Source organism: Melopsittacus undulatus, chromosome 1, assembly GCF_012275295.1.
Source record: "Melopsittacus undulatus isolate bMelUnd1 chromosome 1, bMelUnd1.mat.Z, whole genome shotgun sequence".
NCBI lineage: Eukaryota > Metazoa > Chordata > Aves > Psittaciformes > Psittaculidae > Melopsittacus > Melopsittacus undulatus.
The window spans coordinates 52,901,219-52,927,201 of record NC_047527.1 but is presented as its reverse complement, the minus strand read 5'-3'; the positions used below and the strand labels follow the sequence as shown (position 1 = coordinate 52,927,201).

The 25,983-nt window shown below is 41.4% G+C and overlaps 1 protein-coding gene across 2 annotated transcripts in view; it reads right to left on the bottom strand.

The window, feature by feature from the left end:
- Positions 1 to 25,983, bottom strand: part of RAB31 (RAB31, member RAS oncogene family) — a 68,386-nt gene that overhangs the window by 21,075 nt on the left and 21,328 nt on the right. For both annotated transcript variants that reach the window (XM_031052867.2, XM_034063612.1), the window contains exons 2-4: positions 18,927 to 19,006; positions 16,206 to 16,287; positions 1,390 to 1,461 (exon numbers count right to left, since the gene is read on the bottom strand). In XM_031052867.2, the coding sequence (XP_030908727.1) occupies positions 1,390 to 1,461; positions 16,206 to 16,287; positions 18,927 to 19,006 (234 nt within the window). The remainder of the gene's footprint in view (positions 1 to 1,389; positions 1,462 to 16,205; positions 16,288 to 18,926; positions 19,007 to 25,983) is intronic.

Here is a 25,983-nt window from a genome sequence, read left to right as displayed (position 1 = left end):
AATCTGTGACCCGGTAACCCCCAATTTACTCATTATGAAACCAAAGGGACAGGTGAATATTCACTTGGCTTCTTCCCTCCAAGTACAAAATCCAAACACTTCTTGATGTTACCTTTTAATAGTTAGTTTTCTGTTCCCTTACACTGATGAACTATCAGCATTAAAATCACTGCTGCTCCTAGGTTGAAATTATTACTGAAACGCATAGTGAGTTCCCAGATATATAATAAACCATTTTTCCCCTTCAGAAATGCACCTAAGATTTATGTCTAAATCAGCAACGGCTGTATCAGTATCATTGAAGGGAGAACACTATCAGTCATTTGGAGAAAAATTAAATCCATTTTTTTAATGATCAACACTGAATATTAAGCATCAGAAAGTCAAAAACACATCTTCCTCTCCTGTTTCCCCCTCTTGAGCTGTTCCACATAAGCTTGGAGAAAGGCTGGCAAAACAAAACTCTGTTCTTACAATGCATTACAAGATAACTGTGAGATACATGAATTAAGAGTAAGCATCAATCCATCGTGATTCACTCTTCCTCATCTTTTCTTGGGAAATTAGAAAAGGAGAACAGTACTGCTGTGCAACAGTGGCCACCATCATCAGCCACAGATCATTACACTAATGCACTGGAGAATGAACCCAGCCCTCTCAGCCTAGTAGTAAATAATTCAATTGGCAGGGAAGGAGTAAAATGCTAGTGAAGTGTCATGACCATCCACCCATTAACACCACCTCTAACTCAGCTTTATCAGCAGGGGTTTCTTTTAAAAGCAGTGGAAGAGGCATTCAGCTAGAACCTCCTTGCCTGCTCTGCCTGAAAACTGAGCCTTTTAGGATCTGAAAATATAATTTTCATTCCAAATTGATAATGTTGAAACAAAGGCCAGAGACTTTCTATTTCATTACTGGCTTCAAAGTTAAGGTATGAGTCCCACAGTGCAAACAGGAGATGAAATGCTTAGTTAAAAATAATTAATTTTAAAATCAGTAATATGCAAGCAACTGAACTCACGTTCCATTGAAAAAGCAACCAGCTGCTTTTCGTAGTAAAAATTCAGTTCCATACAGAGAACAGAGGCAGTTGTGGTGGGAGGGGGTATTGCAGGGTATTATCCTGTCTACTCGGCCAGAGGAAATCCAAAGGAAATGACAAAATGCAGTCTCTGACCTTTTGTCTAGATGAAGTTTAAATAACACAGAAGCAGAACTTTGTATTTAATTTTTTAAGGCAGCTGAACACCTCCATCCAAGTCTACACAAACTACCAAAGCCCCACAACAGGGATTAACTTATAAATGCTTCTGCAGTTGTGGGCTTTAATTCCAGCTCTGGTCCAAGCAGAGGAGTTAACACAAGCAAAAGGCGTACAGGTGGTCTTACCTGTTTGGTGATATCATAAACTATCACGGCTGCTGCTGAACCTCGGTAGTACATTGGAGCCAAGGAATGAAACTGTTAAAACACAACACCCCCCCAAAAAAACCATCATTAATAAATCACAATTATCACACTCTCTGTCAGGTCACAAAGACCTGCCATGGGGGGACCACTTTCTTTCATCCCATAGAGAAGAGACCTTTTGAGTGGTTGCCCATCTCTAATTTTTCTCAAATGTCAAAGAAGCAGAGATCCCTTATCTCCTGCTGTTCTTCATCCTGATGGATTTATATAATCAGCACTTAGTGGTTCAATGCATCTTTTCCGCTAAAGGGCATGGGCTCTGAGGACAAATTCTGACACATAGATCACCTGCACTTGGAGGGCCAACTTGACAGAGCTTAGACCCCTTCACCTGACAAACTGCGACATTTTGCTTTGTAGTTGGTAACAGAATGGATTCAGCTGGGGCTCGAGAAACACTGCAACTGACTTGGATAAAATTAACTTGTCAAAAAACTCTGACCACCTGTCATGTTTACTTATCTATGACAAATAGTTAGAGAAACATAGGTTCCTGCAGCTCAGTTACTCTTCAGCTTCTTGTTTCAAGGGAAACATCCTCTAAGAAAAAAACCACCAGCAATAAATATGTTTATTATAACAACAGCTTGCCAATGACAGCATAATTTTCGTAATTTACCATGACTAAGCAGCTGATTTAGGATTTCAGCTTATAATTACACAGAGAAAGGAGGTCAAAAAGGCTTTCTGCTGATTCAACTGAACTTTGTCTTAAGCAAACCAAAAATAATCTTTCTTGGAAAATACATTTACTCTCACTATACTTGTGCAGCCATTTCACAAATCTTTATTTGCAAAGTGATCTGCAAAAGCTTCATATAAAGCTGCAGCTAATAGCAGAGGTCAGCTCCTAAATCAAATGCATTACTAGGGCAGGAAATGAATCTCACTGTCCACTGAACATGCACAGATCCACGTGTTATGTTGCAAACCTCTGCAGATTTACTGGACACATCCTTTTCTCAGAACTGCAACTACAGACTGAGCATTTAGACCTAGCAGCATGCACGTTTCCTGCTGTTTCACGTGCAACATATGAAGTGAGTTAATTGTAGTACTGGTTCATTTGCCAGTGTGTACGCTCTTTATCACAGATCACACACTCAGCTCAAGGTCGATACTTTCTCTCATAACAGCAAGGATGCACAACAGCAGTGACAGATGGTCAAGTGCTGAAGTGTTTTGGGGAGCGAGGCAGGTGGGAGAGCTCGTTAATAGGAGAAAACAGCAGGAAGGAGGATGAGAAAAGAGAGAGGAATTGGTCAAGAAGCATGGTCTGAAGAAAAGGGATCAGCCAAGATCCTGGGGGAGCTGGTCAGACACATGTCCTCCAGGCTTTCAGTGTGTGGCTTGTATTACTTGAATGTTTAATGCAACAAATGCTTTCCAGATTTTTTGGGCTTCTAGATCATGACATTCATTTCTAGTGTGTTAGAATAGAATAGCCTATTTCAGTTGGAAGGGACCTACAGTGATCATCTAGTCCAAATGTCTGACCAAACCACAGCTGACCAAAAGTTAAAGCATGTTATTAAGGGCATTGTCCATATTTCTCTTAAACACTGCCAGCTTGGAGCATCGACCACCTCTCCAGGAAGCCTGTTCCACTGTTTGACTACCATCTCGGTAAAGAAATGCTTCCAAATGTCCAGTCTGAACCTTCCCTGATGGACGCAGCTTTGAACTGTTCCCAGGTGTCCTCTCACTGGATCTGAGGCAGAACAGATCAGCATCTCTCTCTCCACTTCTTAGTAAGCTGTAGAAAGCAATGAGGTGGCCCCTCAGCCTCCTTTTCTTCAGACTAGACAAGCCCAAAGTCCTGAGCTCCTAACAGGACATTCCAGATCTTTCACAAGCTTTGTTGCCCTCCTCTGGACACAGTCAAGGACCTTCACATCCTCCTTAAATTGTGGGGCCCAGCACTGTACAGAGCACTAGCTGAGTACGCTAGGACAATCACCCCTTTTGACCAGCTGGTTCTGCTGTGTTTGATGCATCCCAGGATACCATTTGCCCTCTTGGCTGCCAAGGCACACTGCCGACTCCTACTGAGTCTACTGCTGACCAGCACCCCCAGATTCCTTTCTGCAGGGCTGCTCTCCAGTTACTCCTCTCCCAACTTATATTAGTGCTTGGCGTTACTCCATCCTAGGTGCAGAGTTCAGCATTTCAACTTGCCAAATTTCATCCCATTAACCATTGCCCAATTCTCCCACCTATCTAGGTCTCTCTGCAAGGCATCTTGTCGCCCAAAACAGTCAATAGTACCTCCTAGTTTGGTACTGTCAACAAACTTACTAATGGTGTGTTCAACTTCTCCATCCAGACCATTGATAAACATCTTAAACAAGATTGGCCCTACAATTGAACCCTGAGGAACACCACTGGTGACTAGTCTTCACCCAGATGTAGCCCCATTCACTATAACCCCTTGAACTTCGCCTCACCCAGTGTTCCATAAACCCCCTCATCCCACAGTTGGACAACTTGGTGATGTGAGGGGCAGCATCAAAAGCCTTACTAAAACATAGAAAATCTACAGACTTCTTTCTAAATTACAGAAATTCATCACCCTCCATTCATCCATGAGCCAGGTGACCTTATCACAGAAGGGTATCACATTAGTTAAAAAAGACTGTCCCTTAGTGAGCCCTCCTCCCCCATGCCCTTTTTGTAGATTGGAATAACACTGGCTAGCTTCTAGTCAGCAGGACCCTCCCCAGACTCCTAGGTCCTTTGGTAGATGATAGACGAGGGGTCCTGCTGTAACATCCGCTAGATCCTTCGGAACTCTGGGATGAATCCCATCAGGTGACATTGACTTGTGAACATTCAGCTGATACACCTGATTCCTAACAATTCCAGTGTCTACAGATGAAAAATCACTGTTTCTGCACTTGTAGTCCTTCAACGCAGGGGACTGGAGAGCCTAACATCTATCAGTGTTATTCAAGGCTGAGGCAAAAAACACAATGAGCACTTTTGCTTTTTCTTCATCCCTGTTAGTCAGATTACCACATTCAACAATAATGTTTTCTTCAGACCTCCTCTTGCTATTAATACACTTTTAAAAGCCTTTCTTGTTATCTGAAACAACACTGTCCCATTTCAACTCTCGTTGAGCTTTGGCCTTTCATGTCTTTTCCCTGCATAAACAAACTACAGCTCTGCACTCTTCTTGAGAAGCCTGACATTGCTTCCAGAGACCATACAGTTCCTTTTACTTTGTGAGCTCCTTTTACTTTGTGAGCTCCATCCAAGCTGCTCTTCTGTCCTGGTTACTTGACTTGCAACACAGTGGAATTACTTGCGTCCAGTTCTGGGCCCCTCAGTTCAAGAAGGACAGGGAATTGCTTGAAAGAGTCCAGTGCAGAGCCACAGAGATGATTAAAGGAGTGGAACACCTCCCTTATGAGGAGAGGCTGAGGGAGCTGGGTCTCTTTAGCTTGGAGGAGACTGAGGGGTGACCTCATCAGTGTTTACAAATATGTAAAGGGTAGGTGTCAGGATGATGGAGCTAGGCTTTTTTCAGTGATATCCAGTGGTAGGACAAGGGTCAATGGGTGTAAACTGGAGCATAGGAGGTTCCATGTGAACATCAGGAAGAACTTCTTTACTGTAAGAGTGACAGAGCACTGGAACAGGTTGCCCAGGGAGGTTGTACAGTCTCCTACGTTGGAGATATTCAAGGCCCACCCGGACAAGTTCCTGTGTGATGTACTCTAGGTTACCCTGCTCTTGCAGGGGGGTTGGACTAGATGATCTTTTGAGGTCCTTTCCGACCCTTGGGATTCTGTGATTCTGTGATTCTAAAAGGTGGTTCTTAAAGACTGGCCAGCACTCATGGACTCCTAAGCTCTCAAAAGCAGATTCCACATGTACTCTGTTAGACAGCTCCCTGAGTACCTTAATATTTGCTTTCCTAAGTCCAAGGCGGCAACTCTGCTATACTTCTTTCTCATTATACTCAACCATTTAATGATCACCGTGGCCAGGGCAGACACCTACCATCACATCCCACACAAACCCTCCTCTATTCATAAACAGTAACACTAGGAGGGCATCTCTCCTAGTGAGTACCTGTGACAAGAAGTTATCTCCTACAAACTTCAAGAATTTCCAAGACCTGCTCATCAACACACTGTTGCATTAAAAGTAGCTTGAAAATTAGGGACCTGAATTGTGGAGGATAGGTCTAACCTTTCATGGTGTGTGCACATTCCTCCCAGTCTGTAAACTCTTGGGATAAAACCGACATAGCCTACACACATGGAGATTTGGTTTTAATCTAGATTACACGGTATTCATAAATTTACAAAGAGCTCTAAGATAACAGTAATCACACTTCCCAGGAGCCATGCAGCTAAACTCACATACCTCAGATTCCTTCAATAATGGCCCAGAAAGCACACTGAGAACCTGCACAACATCTCAGGAATTTCAATCCTTTTTCTTTTGACCAGGTGACAAGAACACTTTCCATAATAGCTGTTTCACTGAAGATTATTGCCAGTGTTAGAGCCAGAAAGTAGTAGTGGTAATAACAACAACAAAACAACACAAAAGCAGACCTCTTTCACTGGATCGTGGACAAGTAGAATTGAATGCAAACAACCATTTTTTGGGGTAGGATTAATTTTTAGCTGGATTCCCAAACCAGCTTGTTGTTCATCAGATAAGCTCCAGGCTCAACCAAAAGGAAAGGGTGGGAAAGCATGGCTGAGAAAAAGGAGGGAAGACAGGACTACTGGAAAGCAGATTCACAAAGTTTAGACCACACTCAAATAGCTCTGCACTTGCAGAACTTCTTTGTGCACATCTCTGCTGGTACAGTCTACTGGCACTGGCAATTTTACTTTGTCTTTCCCATAATGAAAGCAATGGTAATTTAAAATCAGTGCAGGTAATATGCAAAACCAAAGAAAACTTATTTTGAAACATTTCTGGAGATTAATTAGGGTTAATGACAACAGTGTGTTGCACTTCAACAACAGAAACTCCAAGCTGTGTCAAACTATGTTTGACCTGCTGCTTATTTCAAGAAACATAAAAAGCATCAACCAGAGGCGCAGCATGTGGGAGGAATGCATTTAAGACAAAATAATCTACTTAAATATTCTAATTCTTCATAAGCTCGGGAAGAGGGCGTGCAAGATCCCAGCAAGCTAGGCTCAGAAAGGCAACTGCCTTTGAAAGGCGCTCAGGCTCAGTAGTTGTTGCTAACATAAATATGACCTCCCTCATCTACTCTACTGAAAATCTATCTACTTGCTTGGCTGACAGGACAGTTATTTCCCCTTTCATGATTCTTGAGTAATATTTTAGCTATGAAGCCTTTAAAGAGGACAAACATTTTGCCCACATTTGGGCATGTAGCTTCACGATCTGGGTGTTTTTTTAATATTAAGGGATAGATTTCATCTGGCATGTAAATTCATATTCCCATTTGGATAAACCTGACACTCAAGATTTCATAGCTTACTTTGGTCAAAGCGCCCAAAATGTGATTACAATGCATCTTAATGCAATTTCCTATAGTCTGAGAAGTACTTTCAAGTTGTTTAGTAACAACTGAAAGTACACCAGTAACAACTATTATCAGTTATAAAAGTACAGGATATCAAATAAAACTAAAATGAAATCCCCTTTGTCATTCTTTTGTACAGTCTAATAAACAAACACGATGACATGCTATGTTCCAGTCATATGAAATCACTGCTGTCCACAAGAAAACAGGGAAAGACTTTGCAACACAGAATGAATCAAGAGGGGCTGAAAAACTGTAACTCCGAGCAAGATTCATGATAAACATGGTTTCTTTAATAAATGTGGTTTATGGGCATTGATTTTCAAATATCACAAATATACTAATAAAAATCTTATGATCTTTTTTTCTTCCAAATCAGTGCAAAGCAAAGTCCTCTTGAACATTTTTCTGGCCTAATTACCTGGAAAAAGAGAGTCACACAAAATTAATTAAAGGGATACAAAATACTGATGTGCACATTTTTCACCTGCCAAGGACCAAATGTAGGACAGATGTCCAAAACAAATGACACTCAAAAAAATCAGCTCCCAAAATTAAATCCCATGGGACTACCTCTAGTACAAATTACAATGTCTATAACCTTGATATTATAGATTAGTATTTCTGCATCCAGTAATTCCCAAGAAAATTAGGAGAAACAGGAGCAGTTTGAGATTCACCATGAGAACAGCTCTGCTTCTCAAGCTTCTCTAAAACACTCGGGCAGCCATCTCTGGCTCTGCCGCATGGACTCCCAAGTCACAACCCCAACTTGCTGGGGAGTCAGCTCCTCCATAACCTACAGCCAAGAGTAGTGTTCCACCCCTACCTGCAGCCAGCAGCAGCTCACACCACCTTGGACTAACAGAGCAACAAAGACCCAAACCAGCCATGTCTCAGCTCCCACCATCACAAATAACCACACTCCGAATACATTTTTTTTACCTCGTGATACTCCTACAGGGATCATATTACTTTGATGATTAATAAAATCCTGAATTCTTAATTACTAAATTTCTTGTAACCTACATGCACTTTAACTTACTAAAATTCAAGCATCAATGCTTGCCTTTAGCTGAAATGAATGTCAAGCAGTTTTGCAGTATTAACTTTGCCATTCCGATAAACCAGGCTCTTCCAATCTGAAGATAAGGTAATGGAGAAGAAAGAGTCTAATCACATTTCTCTGCACCTGATTCAGCTCCCTTCCTGACTGCTGGTAACCACATTTGGCTGCAGCACTCCAAACATAAAGCAGCCTTAACTGCACTTCCCCTTACATGTAATTACATTTTCTCATGGCTGCATCATAAACACATGATCATTCTTTAACCATTAAATACATTGTATTAATTAACTAATACATTAATACAGGTGGCTTTCCTCCTCTATTTCCCCCAAAATGCACTTACAACTTTACAGCATACATTTTTGTTGGGACTCGAAAGATACAAGTACTTGCTGTTTATACAACTGAATTTCATCCACACCATATCCCACCATGTCCTTCTAGGCACTGGGAAGACATCTTCATATAATGAGTAAGTTATCACTAGCAGCTCACCTGCTGTAGAAATTTAGAAGTCCTGTGCCTCTCATTCAGTACCCACAAAACATCTGCCTATTTGCAAATACTGACCCACTTCATCACTCATTAGGCCTGTTCTGCTTTTGTAGGAGTTAATATCAACTTGTGAGGCTGAGATCACCAAACCATGCGATGCAATAGTTAAGTCATAGGGGTACATTTTCCAATACAACAGCTACAGCCAGGCCAAAAGGACTATTCAAAATATAAATAAGAAACTTATTTCACCAAAGACATCCCTTGAAAACCTAAAACTCAGTGACTTATGTAGCTTCATGCAGACTTTTAAGAATCTCTTCCTTAGAGCCCATCACTCAGTGTGCTACACAGTCACGTAAGTTCTGGTGCAATGCTAATTGGGTTCAGAGCACCTTTGTACTTGTGCTCTGCTACCAACACATCCACTTTGCTCTTGTGGTTCATCATTTCTGCCTCCGAGGAAGAAGTGAGCCCACATGCACATTATGAAATTTCCTCTGAAAGCAGGTCCCCTTTTCTCTCAGGCTTCCCCACCTTTACAGCTGTACAGCCCTCAGCACAGAGGACAAATTCAGTCTTGGGTGTTGCAAATGCATGTTCAGCATAACCAAAACTGCTCTCATTGATTCCAGGAGTATTTTGGGATTCTGCAACCCCTCATCTGGCCATCTTACTGAGGCTTTGCCCTTGTAAAGGGCAGAAAAATGGAAGCAACCAGCCACTAAGGAATGTACCACCTATTTGAAAGCTCTGTAGTATTTTGATTTCTGTTTCCTGTGCATATATCTCATCATGGAGGGTGGTATATTTGGTCGGGTAGATAATGCTTTTCATGTTTCCCCTGTACTAGCAGTACAGAATGAAGAAAAAGAAAAACCCACATGGTAGCCATATCACAGTACTTAGAAGAGGAAAATTAATTCAAAGGAACATAATGTAAATCACACCTGAGCTGTATTAGTAAAGTCTCTTAACCATGTTTCACATAATGCTAGTTTAGAAAGCAAGATAAAGGCCAAATAAACAGAGAAATGAAATCTACCACTTCTGCTTATTTACACAGAGGCTGACAAAGACAGTCTGGATTCATTCAATCCGACAAGCACACCAGGGAACACTAATTCATGTCAGCAGTTCTTTGAACCATCTTTGTGCTACACCCCAGTGCTGGCTTACTGCCACAGCAGGATGTCACTTCCAGACTCCATGGCCAAGAGGAAAAAAGACAACAAACCCAAAACCAACGACAACCACCCCCCAACTCCTCTACTGCGTTGCTTTTACAATCCTAGACTGTAAAGAACATCATGTGTTCTTACTGCAACAGCATTAGAACTCTGCCTACAAACGTGTCTGGAAAGGGTAAGGACACACCACGTAAGCAGAATCAGACCAGTGCTCAGCAAGTGTTATGCACCTTCTCACATCAAGGGCTGAATTTGACTAAGATTTTTCCACACAGTGCCTTTTCAAGCACCTGCAGGTGCACAGCAGCACAAGATTTGCTCCCTGACAGCTATAATCATTCAACTAGATTCATTCCCATTCTTGAGAAGCTGCTCTCTGACTACATACACTGCATATGAGTGGCCAAAACCACTTGGCTCAAGGTCAGTTATCCTTACCCTTTCTTTGTCTGGGTGCCACTAATGGCAAGGACAGCAACAGCTTTTGTCTAGAAGCTTACCTGTGCAGGCACTGACACAGCTCTGCAACTTCATTCTCTTCCTACTACACGCACTCACCTTTCTAGACTAGGAGTTCAACACAGCTTGGTCCCCTTGCTCAGCAGTCCCTCCCCAGCCCCTCTGCAGGTGATTTTGGATGGCCTGTTTCTCCTGCCACATGGCCCCTACAAATCCCTTCAGTTCTGTCCTCAAACCCACCTAAAGCACAATCCTCCTCATGCTTTGACTCCCATTACTACAACCCAAACCACTAATGTTCTTGTGGTGAAGAGCATGGTAGACCAGTGTCAGAAACATGTAACTACCAGCCTGTTTAGGAAAGCTGCCCTAACTGCTTCCATGGATCCCCATGGGGAAAGAGCCAGAGGCTGCCACAACTGCATCCGACTTGCATGAACTCATTGAAGAAGTCCATGTACCATGAACAGTACCCATTCTTCAGCTTGGGAGCCTCTGCTTGCCCAAGTCTGGCATTTCCATGCCCCATTCCTGTAACCTTGGAGGCAGCAGCTACCAACAAACAGAAAGTCAGGGTGTGGAGAGAAGCAAAGGCAAAAACCAGACCCATTGAACGGATTATCCCAACACATAAGCTGCTCACACAAGAAGCAACACAGGGAGGGAGGGATACAAAATTCCTGACATTCTCAGCTGGCAATGAGTGAATGGAAAAATGCTATGCATGAAAGCCACTATCAGATACCACTTAGCACTTTGAAACCTTGAGTAATTTTCCCTACATGATTGAAGGCTGACATTGCAGTTCTCAGTATTCACAAGCTGAATAAATCAGAAAGATCTGTCTGCTTCTGACCTACGTGTTTTTTTTTGCTAGCTAAAATTAAGAAGAATAAGCATTTTTCTCAAATATGTAAAAATTCTAAAAGTGAAGAAGGGAAAAATTCCAACACTTTGCTATACATGCTGAAAGTTTGTTGGTGCTTAAGAAACAACACATCCACACGCATCTCTTAAACCATTACTGTGCTTTATGCTCACTCTAAAAACAGCAAAAATAACATATTCACTTCCTACCTCTAATGTCACTGGTCCTCTCACAAATACACATACTACCAAGTCACCTGCTGACCTCTGCAGCATGCAAGAGAGCAGTAGCTCACTGCAGGGAGGTCCTTGCACCATATACAAGAAGCCACCTCCATGCTGACTAAGCTCTGGGCTATCATCAGCATCACCTATTTAAAACTGTAGAGCAAAATCCACGCTACGTCTTGACTGCAGAAGTTAATTCAAGTCATTAATAGTTGGTGTTAACTCCCCTCAGGATAGTCTGGCTTCAGGAGACATCCATAAGCTCAGTGATTAGGTTGCTCAGCTTAGGGAATACATCCCAGTCAAGACTGCAGCAAGGACAAGCCTTCTCAAGGAACAGTTTTCACACCCTAACTTGTGTCTTAGAATCACCAGGACAGCTACTGGCACTCAGAAAAGAGGGGGTTATAAAGAGCTGTAGATCTCCCATCAGTCAGCTTTTGACTTGAAATGGAGCAGTTAATAACATAAGCACACAACTCAGGGTAATTCCTATCAAATTTAAATTGGGCTCAAGTAATTGAGGCTCCTTCTATTAAACAAAATTTAAAATCCCACAGTTCAGCACACTACATTTTAAAAGGACAGAGATAAATTTTCCTGCCCTAGAAACACAGCCCTCAGGCTCCCTAACTATTTGCTACAATATTCCTCAGCTGGCAAAAAGGAAAGCTGGCAGCCACCCAAGGTATTCACACAAAGCATTGTAATTAGAAGCTACTTAGGGCACCATATATGCTAATAAAAACATCATTAACTAACTTGTGAAGAGACTCTTCTTAGGGGAGGGAATCTTTGCTAACAACAACATAATTGTTGTGCATTGAAGTCCTGAAGCCCACAGCAACAATTTAAAGCTGATGGAAGGGGGGGGGAGTGAAGATAGGGAAAAAGAGAGACATTTGGAAAATGGTGGGGTGGAGGGAAAGTGATTCTGAGGAACAGAATAAAGCAGGCTTGTCTAATAGCACAACAGCACAAAGCAACTGGGTCTGAAGAGAGTAGTACTTAGGCACAGAAAAGTAGGGGATTTTGCTAAGTGTGCTGCCAGTTTAAGATTCTCTGGATCCAAAACAGGGAAAAGAAGGAATGAGATAACAGGATTAAGAAGCTCCCTCCTTTTGTAATCTAGTACAATGTGAATTTTCCACAGCAAAGAGCTGCCAGAGAGCCACATACCCCTCTCCAGGGTCTCCTCCAGGACGCATGCCAAGCTTTCGCTCCCACCAAGGCTATCATGGAAACACTTTTGATCTCCATTTTTTCTGAACTATTTTCATTCTGCAGAAGTGACATTTCCCGTTATTTCTCCACAAAATTTCAATTCTGGTTCCTTCACTACTCTTGTCTGCAATTCCAAGTTTCCTGATGCAGAAGAAATAACTTCTGGTTCATATGGATAATAGATACAGTATTTTATCTGTTCTCCATGACCAACCTCTGGGTGGCTGGCCTGTATATTAAGCTGCTTCAACTAACTCAGTTATTCCTAAAAGCTTTCAAACCCAACAATGACCAGCGTTTCCAAAGGCTTGCAACATGACAAGTGGCTATCTGAAAGTTGATTCAACACCTCAAGGGGGTGCTAAGTGCTTCCAGCTGGCTTCTCTGGGCACCCAGGATACAGCTCCTTTTCAGAAGCAGCCACATGGATTTCCAGTTTCTCCCAGCTGACTGGAGGCAGCCAGCAGGCACACTGGTTCTCATAGAGCATTGCTTAAATAAGGGCTTGTGACTAAGGTACTGATGAGTGGTTTCTCTACAGTCTCCAAGCTGGCAGTTTCCCAGTTTGTTGCACAGAGAAACTCATGAAAAAGGAGGAGAAAACTCATGAGAAAGGTGAAACTCATGAACGAGGAGCCCAAAAGACCTGCTGCTGCTATTTCCACCTCCCCCCCCTACCATGCTTAAGGTTTGAGATTAACTTTCATGGCATAATAAGGCTTCAGTTAAATCACAACCAGGGCTCCTCTGCTGTGAAGGCTCCACATCAGCATGTAGACACAGCAACAGCTGGCACAGCTGGGGAAGCACAGAGCGCCCTGACCCCAGAATAAGCACACGCAAGCCCTATGCTTGGCCTTGCATTTAGGAGAACACAGCCAAAGGCAGGCAATGTTGAAAGAGCAGGAAGTCCTAAACACTGCTATCAGCACTGACGAAACTTCCAGACTACAGCAGTGGAACATAAAGCCTCACAGAAAAATTGCAAAGAACAAGGGAAGAACAACTTTCAGAGCAGAAATACATGCATTAGTACATTGTGAAAAGCAGCAACTGGTCCAGAAGTTGGGCTAGGCTGGAAGCTTTGCTTCATCACTGATGTATGGAAGATTAGGGGAAAGAGATTAACAGGCGGAGAAATTTGTTCCTGAACAGCAGATGAGAAGGAGCAACACAAGACAAAGTAACCAAAATCCCAGATACAAATTAAAGTGAGTGAGGTACTGAGAAGCATCATATATTTAGCTGTAAAATGGGGATGCTCTAAGACAGAGAATGACCTGGAACAGCAGGGACCTCACCCTGGGAAACTTGTCCTGTCTCAGTAGCTAGCAGTTAACACCCATTGACTTTGTTTACTCTATCACCCTAGTTTCATAGAGTCCTAGTGAGGGATTGGGAATACATTGTACAGAGAAGAAAACAGTGGTTCCCAGCTTAAAGAGGTTACAATTTACAACTAGACATAAAAACCTGTAACATAAAACTTATGTGCAATACATTCTGAGCAATTTAACCAGGTTTGTGGTGGTCACTGCTCATCACTGTTGGGTACAAAAAAAGGAAACAAAAGGCAGATGTATGTCAAAGCATGAGCTTAAAAAAATGCAGAGGAAACATAAGGGACTAGATAGGAAGGATGGACTCTGTGTCCAAGAGTGAGAGCTCAGTCACAGATTTCCTGCCTCAAACGAGGCAGTGTTTAGTTCAATAAATATTACTTTATTAATATTCACTTACTTTAAAGAAAAGCTTTGAAAGTCTTAAGACTATGCGAGAAAACAGATTAATAATTATATCTGAATGTCAAGAACTGAGTTTTGTGTGCTGAAGAGCTAAAAGGGAAAATGAAAAGAAAGCAGAGCAGGGCAGCTGAGGGAAGCAAGGAAACTCAAACCATGGGAAAAACCCTCAACCTTTGCTACCTCCTGCAATAATAGGTTAGTTAAAAGCTCCAGACCATGCAGAAATGGAAAAAACAAGATTTAAGGAAAGGCATTATGCTATACTTCAAATATGTTTTTCAAGATCTGCTTTCCCATCATAAATAACATACTGAACTGCTAAGTGTCAGTAGATTTCATCAGGGCTACATCATGCTGCATATTGTAAATAAAAGCACAAGCATTTCCTGCACTTAAGAGCAAAAACCTTCATCACTTGCAATTCACATACAAGGTAGGGAGAATACAGTGGGATGTATGAGGACTGACATTACAGGCTGTATAACCACCTCATTTTACCCCAACCTAACATGAGCATAGCTATATTTCTCTATGAACAGGAACACCGCAATTTCACAAGAGTCTGAAGATATTTTAAAACATGTGCATGGGGTTTTCCACATCTTTCAAACTTCTCAAGATAAATGCAGGCATGTATTAAATGAACTCGACAGTTATACAGTGTATTACTGCATAGTACTGCATGAGGCTATTAAACAAATGACCAACTAGGCCTACATACAGTCAACATAATGCACACGAACCACATTATGGCTTTTTTTTTTTAAAAGCCAAATGAAAAGCTACTTAATTTAACAATTCACTTCACATACTTGAAAAATCAAGATGAAAACCTGAAGTGATTCAGGTTGCTGGTGCTAATTTCCAAAATAGTAACAGCAGATACAACCTGTGCCCATATTCAATGTCCCAGCTCAGGACAACTGTGCAGTCATAGAATGGTTTAGTTTCAAAGGGTCCTTAAAGATTATCCACTTCCAACCCCCCTGCCATGGGCAAGGACACCTTCCACTAGACCAGCTTGCTAAAAGCCCCTCTCAACCTGGCCTTGAATGAAGCCAGGGATGCAGCAGCCACAGCTTCTCTGGGCAACCCATGCCAGTGTCTCACCACTCTCACAGTAACAAATTTCTACCTAATATCTAATCTGAATCTACTCTCTTTCAGTTTAAACCCATTCCTCCTTGTCCTATCGCTACATGTCTTTGTAAAAAGTCCCTCTCCATATTTCCTGTAGACCCCCTTTAGGTACTGGAAGGCTGCTGTGAGGTCTCCCCGGAGCCTTCTCTTCTGCACAAGCCCAGCTCTCTCAGCCTGTCTTCATAGGAGAGGTGCTCCAGCCCTCTGATCACCTTTGTGGCCTCCTCTGTACTCACTCCAACAGGTGTTTGTCCCTCTTGTGTTGGGGTCCCCTGAACTAGATGCAACACTGCAGGTGAGGTCTCACAAGAGCAGAGTAGAGGGACAGGATTACCTCCTTCGACCTGCTGGTCACGCTTCTTTTGATGCAGCCCAGGATATGGTTGGCTTTCTGGGCTACGAGCACACACTGCTGAGTCATGTTGAGCTTCTTATCAATCACCTAAGCTCAGACCACACACCAGCCCATGTGCTGGAAGTCAAGTGCTTTCCAATGCCAGCAAAAGCTATTACACTAAACCTGATGAAACCAGAGGGGAGCTGGAGGTACCTTGGGCACTGCCTGAACTGTCTTGAGGGAACTGGCTGACAATTCAGCTTGCCTCTTCATTTTCCCCACCTGTGAAACTGGAACCTATTTCTTAGTGACTGCTGAGCACCTGCTTTGCAGAGCCTTGAAAGATTCAGGTCTATACTTACAAAGTCTTCTGAAGATGAAAGTTTTAGATAGAGTATGCCAACACATTAAAAGAGACCTGGGTAACAAAGATATACGGCAATGCAATACTCACCCGTTCCTGACCAGCTGTGTCCCAGATCAGAAACTTATGAAGCTCATTCCCACAAGGCACTGTTTTAGTCATGAAGGATGCTCTGAAAAGAAGGAAGCAGCAGAAATCTGTAACATGACCAGCAATCTGAATATGCAACACACAGATCACAAGCCAGCAAGTTCTGATGGGTTAGACCACATATGGGGAAACTCCAAAACTGTGATAAAATGCCTACAGAAGTGAAAGTCTCCTGTTTCTCAGATAAAAGTATATGGCACCTACATATCTATCTTAAAAGCAGGAAAAAGCCTCTGCGGTTCAGGGGGCATTTGTGCACAGGCCCAGGAAAACAAATGCTCCTACTGCTCACACTTCTGCTAATAGCTACCTCCATCTTCTCAGTGATATAGGCCCAAGAAAAAGACATCAGCCAGCATCATACCAGGCAACAAATGTGCCATTTTTCAGTTAAACCTAGAATACCGGATCACCAGGGAACAGAAAAGTCACCTTGTGGAACGCATATGGTGAACAAATGGAAAAAAGTTCTTCCTCCTCTCATCTCAGATGAATGAAGTCCTTGTAGCTTCTGTTTTTTTTTGTAGGAGAGGTGATTTATCTGTGCTTTCACAGTGATTTTTGTTCTTTTAGGAAAGAAGGTTACAAATTCATAGGCTTTACCTACATTACAGCATTTCATTTGAAAGCTGCCTAGGAGACCACCAAACTCTGTGGAAACTGATGAACAATTTCTGTTGTGGTAACCTTCTTCCTGACTCATAAAGATGCATTTGATACAATGCACTGTCATTACAAAAGCACTGAATGATATCAAACAGTGTGTGATTGATCAAAATGTTTCCTGAGAATGATATACCAGAGTTCTCTTATGCAGTCAACTGAAAATTGTTTGAATTTAACAATACTGCACTGATTATAAAAATATTAAGGCCAAAACAACACTGTTTTCTTTGGTTGTTTTCGGATGTATGCTTTCAGCTGCCACTCTCCTCAAAGCATTAAGCAATACTTTAAAGCTCCAAAACCAGGAACTTTAGAGCCGTAGCAGCTATTGTAGATAGTATATTGTAGATTGTATATTTATTGTAGATTGTACATTTAAAATATTTTATTGATTTAGAAGAAAACAAAAATAAAAACCTTATCTGTATGGACAAGTAATATCACCCACGTGCAAGGCAGCCTTCATGCTTAATTTCCAAATGGAAAAAAATCCCTTTACTTTTCATAATTATGATAACAAAGGGAAAAATATTTTTCCTATTTGAGCAGAAGACATTTACTTAGCAACAACTACTTGGGGAAAAAGGCTGCTGGTGATTTAAAAGTGAAGAACCATTCAAGTTCCCATCAATTCCTTCACTGCAAGTGTCCTTTAGTCAGTAATGTTATTCATTACTTGCTTCCTTTCTCACTGTCCATTTTCTCTATTCATCACATTGAGGAGTACAAAATTGCCCTGGAACTTCAACGTGCAACTTCCAGCAGAAAATCCTTCATGCATTGAAAGGCTGAGCTTTAAAAGCTGCCATCTAAGCCTCTGAACAACACAAGGCAATCAATACCAATCCTTCACAGATGATTCAAGACAGTTCTAACACACAAGCCAGGTCAGTCCTTCCCACCCAAATCACTCCTTTGTAAACACTGCATATGAGCTTCCTTTCCTGTAAGAGAACAACAATCTTCAAAATATTCCAGGTAACACAGGACTTGACAGATTTATCCCCAAGATGTTAAAAGAAAAAGAACTGGAATTAAAATCAACTACAGAATGTCGTGGTTTAAGCAGACACAGAATTAATAAGGTTCTGATGGTCTGACACATGGAAGCTCATCAGTTTTTAAAGAACAGGTATGAATTAACTATACTAAGTTTAAATTGCATTGTCCCTATTTTGAGAAAGTCGGGATAACGTGATACATCCCAAACCTAGATGAAAGCATGTCCACACCTGGGAAGACACTGTCCATATTCCAGTCCAGTCTGGCAGGACACACAACACAGATCCATGTGTGCCAACAAGGGCTCTCTATGGTTCACTTGCCATTACCCTTCTATGGGGTGTCCTGGTCGTTGTGCAAATCACAGCTTCTTGGGATGTGGGGTTTCAGTTCTTTAAGCTCTCAGGATCATGTTTGGTATCTCATTGACCAGTAGGAACTAAAATTACATTAGTCCTAAGGTCCTATGACCACAATACAATCTAAAGTGGGAAGGTCTTGACAAGACAAAAAGGACAGCAGCTGAGTAAGACATCTAAGAATCTCTTGGTGTAAGATGGGTGAAGAAAACCAAAACAGAACAGCTTGAAGTCATGGCCATGCACAACACCAGCCAATACAGAGTGGCTCTGAACAGCCCCAGGAAAAGAGGCTACTTCAAGAGACACCATTCACAGGAGGAGAATGGCAGAGCTCTTTTAGCCTCTCCATAAGACTATGCTCCAATACAGTCAGCTGAGGGACCCTCTGTATTCCCAGAGCAGGGAGAGCAGAGCAGACTTGGTCTGGAGCAGCTCCACACTCTCTAAACACATAGTATGAGCTGAAAGCCATTAAAGGAGAGTAAAGAGTTGAGTGAAATTGATAAACTGGGGGGGAAAAAAGATATACACTATTCACAGACTTGAAAGTAAGGAAAAGAAAGGAGCTCAACAGAGGGCTGTGAGTTAAAAAGACATATAGAAGAAAAAAGATTCTATGCATGGTACTTACCCAATAGTAGGGCTAATATTGTGGTCAAAGTGGTCCTGGACAAATCGACAAACAATGCTTGATTTCCCAACCCCAGTATCCTGAAAATAAAGGAAAGCATGGCAGTGAGTTCAGAGGAGCCTACATATCAACACTTCACCTGAAGAAAAAGCCCAATATGAGCTGAGAAATTAAATCACCTCTCGTGGCCACTGGGGCAGGTTAAACATTTCAGAAGAAATGTGAGCATAAAGATTAGCCTTTTCAAAGGTCAGCATTGTGAATGGAGCTCCCTGGTCTTCTTCCCAGCACTCCCTTCTCTCCAAACCTTATATGTTTTGGGGTGGATTTTATATTCCTGGTGCAAGGACTGCAGTACTTCAAGCACAGCCATTTACTTGCACAAGAAAATCCCATGCTTTCAGAGATATGGTGCATTATCCAGCAAAGACAGAGAAATAATTTCATTCTGGCCTGTTGCAAGAACAGCCCTAGTATGCTCCCAAAACAGGTTACTAACACCGAACAACACCAACAGTGCTAACTTACTGGAAGAAACCTTTTCATTGCAAGATATACAAGCCTGCTTGGTGGAAACTTTGCAGAAACTTCAGGTGGTTTTTAAAAGGCAGAAATCCAAAGATGTAGATCCACAGAGCTATCCACATGCAGGTTGTGTTACTACACTGCAGTAAAATAGCATTACTTTAAATGCAACACAACTTGCTCGATACACTGCAGTGTGGCAGACTGCTTTCATTTGCAGGAACAGTCTTTTTTCCTTTTTTTTATCTCCACAATAAGGAAGGAAAAACAACAGCAATACAGTACTGGAATAAATTTCAGAATAACCTGGGAGAGGGGGAAAGCTTGGCATTATACAGAAATACTAATTTAGGCAATTAAGATACCAACAACTCCCCCAGAATTCAGCATTTTTCAGTTTGCCTCTGTTATTCACAAAGCCTTGGATGACAAGTAGAACAACTTAAATTATACAGGGATTTATCGAGGAAGAGGTATAGCAATATTGCTAAGTCTCCCATAGAATTGCAAAGAGCCTCCTCAGAGATGAAAAGAATGCCAGGAAATCGATCCTGACCTTTCCAAGACATTATCAATGACAGCCCAGGGTCCAATCTAACTCATTTAAAAGTCAACAGAAAGTTTTCTATTAATTTCATTGGAAGTGATTGCAGAACTACCAGATTGCACCTGGCAGTACCATTCGAACCCATATTTTAGGACACTTGACTAATTTACACAAACCTCTCAGAAAGTGCAGGACCAGACAATACATTTTGTTGAGAGCACCATGCACACAGCTGCATATTACAAAATGAAGCCTTTGCCCACACTTAACTACATAGATATGAAAAATTAAAAAAGCCTTTGCCTTTCCTGTAATCAACTTTCCAGTATTTTATCTTCTTTTTGAGTATGAAAACAAAGCCTGTATTTAGATTTCCTTTTACCATGCTTAAATGAAACTGTATTGCCACTGCAAGCAAAGCCTTCATAGACACCACTTATTAGAAAACTGTCATTTAAACTCTCATATTTAATTCAAAGCTGTCCTTAGTCAGCTTAAAAGCCCTAATAAATGTTCATGCTACACAGACAATTGTTTGTCTACCATGTTCAATCAATAGGATAAAAAAATCTAAGAGAGGAGCAGTGTATAAAAACAGCCACGTAGTCTTTGATCAATAGCAGCAACACATCCTGTTGCTATTCCCAAATTTGGCCTTCATTATCAATTCCAGCTAACATCTCTGTATAATTACTAGACCAGGGTGCCAAAATACATTACAAAAAGTCCTCTGCTCCAAAACTGAGGATCTAATTATTATTCCAGATTTTAAATGTTGTGGAGAAACCAGAACTACCATCCACTGGGTGCGAGAAATTACATTTTCCTCCTGTGGGGAGACAGAGTTTCTACCACTGTATTCTAAACTATGCATTGATCCCATGGCCTGATGATGCTTTAGTTTCATCTGCATCCCTTGGCTCCCTTGACAGGACACTCAGAAGGGCAACTGCAATTACAGCTACTGAACAAGAGGAGCCGATTCTCTGGCAGGGATGTGACATCCACAAGTTTGGATTAAAGCTTAGCTCATTTTCCTGGAAACTCTTACCTCTTCATCTTTCATGGCTCTTACTAATGTTTCATGATAATGTTAAAGGAACTTTAAACATTTCTATTGCTCTCGCATCCCTCAAAACAAGCATGGCTGGAGTTAAGCATACACCAGGAATACCAATAGCCCTCAAGAAGCTGAAAGGCATTCGTACACTTTGCTCCTGGGGTTGCTTGGACTACTGAGAGAGCTAAATTTAACCCTTGTGTAACTCCAGTGAAAGCAATGGATTTAGACCACAAACAAACCTGGTTTTAGGATGACCACTGCTGCAGCCAATGGTCAGTGCTTTCCAGGAGCCAGGCAATTTATCGCACCAAGAGGTTCAGATAATGAGCACTCCCAGTTTCTGTTTTGTTTCCTGGAGGATACAAACAGCCAGCTACTGGAGTCTAATTAGAGCACAGAGGGGAAGGAAGTAAAAGAGAAAAAGATTCCTACTTAAAGCAATGATTATCATTCCATCACAGGATTTGAAACTACCTAGGCAGTCCATGTGACTGTACTCACACCCATCAAACAAGACCCTCACCTGTCTGAAAGCAAAGCAAATCATGGTGTATGAACATGATATACCTTGAAAACTTAGCAGAAATCTTTCACTGCTAACCAGACTTTATCTTTTAGTGCCAATAGGGAACTATCAGGTCAATCTCACAGAAGTCAAGGAAAGCAAGGTTGCTTCAAATAAGTAGAAGTAAAAGGCATTAATTCTCAGCAATGCATTGAAATTAAACCTCCTTGCTAACGCTGTACAAAGCTTTCCTGCTACTATCTGCTTTGTCCTTTACAATATGGTCTTCCTCTATATGCATCTCTTTTTCTAACATCTGAGGGACTGATCATCCTTGTTTTGTTCCTTTTTCTTCAAACGATTGTAACAGACTTACCAAGCCACATGCCTATGTAATATTTAGGCATGCAGATAATTGATTTTTCTTTTAGTTCTCAAAGTTCTGCTTTTTACTAGATTTCTACATGCTCCAGTCATTTTGTCTTTTTTGTTTTGCTCCATGTTGGTGTACATAAAACATTAAACATACACCAAGGAACATTTTGTCTTATCTAAAAGGTCACAGTGGTATTGAGCTGAGTGGATTGGGCCAGTTTCAGAAAGTGAGAGCATGATCTCAGGAGTTACATCCCACTTTAAGGAACAGATACTGCAATTCTTCAGAAAAATCCTTATCCATGGAAAATCCAAGGGTTTCAGCATTACTAATTGACTCATCACAATCAAGAGCATACTCCATGAAAGAAGTGTCAAGAAAGGAATAAATATAAAACAATTATTCTTAATCAAGAAGTTCGTGATGCATTTGATAATCCACTCATGGGACCAACCGCATGCTTTGCTTTTCTCCTTTCTTCTTCAGAAGCCTTGTAGCACACTTACAAAATACCAGTTATAAACAGCATTGCATCAAGATAAGCAAAAGAAGTGGGGAGGAAGGAAAGGAGTAAAAATATAATCCACAGTAAGTAAATTGCTATTACTTCACCACAAGTAGCTACAACTTCAGAATCTCCCACTGGTCAGCAAAATGGATTTGGAAATCTGAAGTCATATCAGATGATCCTGATAAATACAAGGAACCAGTGCAAGCACAACTATTTCCTGATTTTTACCCGTTAACCTGAGAAGACAATTTCTGCTCTTCTAAATTCCATTACTCACAGGTTGAGACAGAGGGATTTTCAGAGCTCTAGAATGGAGAGCAGCATGCCACAAAACACAGTTATACCACCCACACTCCTGCTCATGGAGAACCACCCCACTTGGCTCTTCTCAGCTCTCATTACTGTAAAGGAGATGAGACAGTATTTCAAGCCAGCAGAATTGCAGGATGCTGGCAACTCATTTGCAGGCAATCAACAACTGAGCTGCTGATTTCTTCTGGCTGATTTGCAGCAGCACAGAGGAAGATTATATATAAAAAAAAAGATAAAATGAAAAAAAAAAGAAAGCACAAATTCAGTATGAGCGATATATCAAGAAAGAAAACCATTTTCCCATTACAAGTAGGCAGTCGGTATATTCCTCTGTTCATTGTTTCAGACGCATTTATTGTAACAGAAAAACTAATGCAGAAAAATTTAGCTCTTTAATTTAAATCTGGACGTCTCATTTATATCTCTGCACAACCACAAGACCAGGCTCTCCAAGCACTCTCCCAAACTGAAGGGAACTATACTACCCTGTAAACACATCCCTGATTAGGATGCTAGTCTTCAGCCTTAATATTATAATAACTTTTAATAGATTCAGATGGGTCAAGCCCTATTGTGCTGAACACACTAAACTCTTCATGTAAATTCTGTTTACATCTGAAACAGAATAAATGATGAATTCACAAAAAATTCACACATATCGTGACTGATGACTAAACAGCAGCCCTGTAATTATGCACACTGCTGCAAGAGCGTTTTTATTCTTGACTACGCAGAATCCTTCTGTGCTATGTTAACACATAGGGCATTTTTAATATATATAGAATTGGGAAAAAACATGCAAAATTCCTTTTACGACTCTAGGATTTTGAAAACATAAATAAAACAAGAATTCTAGACAGTACTTCACACAAGGAAATGGCACATTCACATAAGAATGGCCATACTTGGTTCTCCCTTCTGTCCTCCCACTTGCAAAGTAAGAAAAAAATAAAAGAACATCTGGCTTATAACCACCAAAGATCTCATGACTAACTTCCCATTTCAGATCTAAAAGAGGCTTGAGATACCCTGGAGATGAGTGCCACAAATATCTGCATTGAGAAGTAACGGAGAACTGATCTCTATAAAACAGGGATTCAACACATGGCTCCTTCAGAAAGATTGGATTTTTCCCATCAGCTTAGATAAAGCCAGGATTCAATCCATGGTATTTCAATTTGTATAGATTTTTACAAATTGAAAGTGTCTGTCTCTTGAAAGCATTGCTTGTAATAACCAAGATTCATTGAGACACTGTCTACAGGCAGAGGTCTCATTAAAACTGTCTGGGTTTAACATGCATTAGTCTTACACATCAGAAGAACGATCATGCCCTACCAACCTGGAGGGTATTAATACCAAGTGCTTAAAAAAACACAGGTAAGGCAGATTTTATTTCAACAATAATACAAGAAGCATTTGAAAGTGACAAGCCTTTGTCCTTTCATTTAAGCAAGAAACTGACCCCACAGCTCATGCAGCTTCCACAGAATTCAGTAGGACTCTCCTGTACCTCAAAGGGGGAATGTATCTGCCTCTCAGAACCCTACTGCACTGGGGATCCCCAAAATCTCACCTACTAACCCACACTAGCTTCAAAGCATCATGAACATTTGGCAGCTCAGCCCTTCCTCTGAGGATCTCCAATCACAATGGTTTCAAGACTGTGACCAACGCCATCAGGGCTGATGTAGTGTAACCCCAGGGCAGCTTCTCGTGGCAATAGCTTCTTCATCAAGCATACCAGCTGGAACTACAATGCTGCTCACACCGATGGAAACCCAGGTTCCAGGCAGAAGGCAATACTGAAGCCTACCAGCAAGTTGTTTTGAAGCTTTCTCACAACAGACTAGCATCTAGAGGTGCAGTAAGTGCACACACCAGAAACAACTATGGTCACATTTGGCTAATGATCTTCTCTGCACATTCCAGTGAGATAATGCTGTCTTGTGTCATCTTTCAGACACATTTGAGGTGTGGAAGGAAAAAAAAAGGCTTGATCAAACATACAGAACAAGGGTACAGTCAAAAAGCTGTCCCACTCTCCTGGGAGAGGATCTGCTCAGAGAGGAAGCTGGCTGCCCCTGATTATTAAGAGAAGCAGCAATTCCTGGCTCCCTGTCATATATTCATACCACCAGACAAATTTATTGACTGGTTCATTACTAACTGAAAAATAACAGAGGAGACAGTTTATGATTGACATTTCACAAGTTAAATTCTCATCTTTGTTACATCAATTTGACTCCTGTCAGTGCTAAAGCAGATAGGAAAGAGAGGTCCTTGTCTTGCCCAGTGTAGAACTTTCACTGTTGGAATAATTAAGATGTACAGATTAAAACATGTGAACTGTTATGAAGGTGCCAAAAAGGAGAAAAACCGTCCTTTATCATCAGTGCATTTGATACTTTAAATAGCAAAAAAAGGCACTGAAACCCTCTGCAACTGGCCAAGCAAATCTGAGGTACAAAGGCATGGTTTAAATTTAGGGGAAGAAAAATCATCAACAAATCTTACAAAAACTGCTAATGCAGAGAAACCTTTCACTCTAGTAGCTCTGTAAAGCACAGCTGGTTTTGACTTGGCAGTTCAGCTTCTGCACATTAAAATAGCCATTCTTTCCACTGTCAGAATTGGCCACGCTTTAGTTTTGATTTACAGTTGAATCCCCCTGGCCCATTCCCATTATTCTCAGCAGGGCTTTGATGGAATATGAAAATTCACAGCAGCATAATCACATCACAGCACTACTAGATGGTTAGCATTTTATTAGCTATCATCAAACAAATTGCTAGGCCTACACTGTGAAGTACCACTGGGCTTTTACAGAAATGCATGCTCAGCTCTTGTCAAGCTTGAATCTCGGATGAACTGGTATTTCAGATGAACATCACCTCTAAGGCAAGGTCTGGCATGCAATACTGAGACATCCAACCTGCATCTTCAATGCCTTTGGAGATGCCAGTCCTTAACCCAGAGGCACATGATATGGTAAGGCAAGAGTACAGGATTATGACTTTTAAATTCCAATGGAAGTAAAAAAGCACTGAAGTGAACAACAAAACAAAACTTTGCAATTCACAGCCCTCTTTAGACCCCTATGCCTGCCATTAACATTTTAATCATTACTCAGATGATCAGATGCAGGCAGCATTGCAATGCTTTCCATGTCTTACTAATCCAGTTACAGCTGCTCTGGAAGGCTGCAGCTTGAAGAG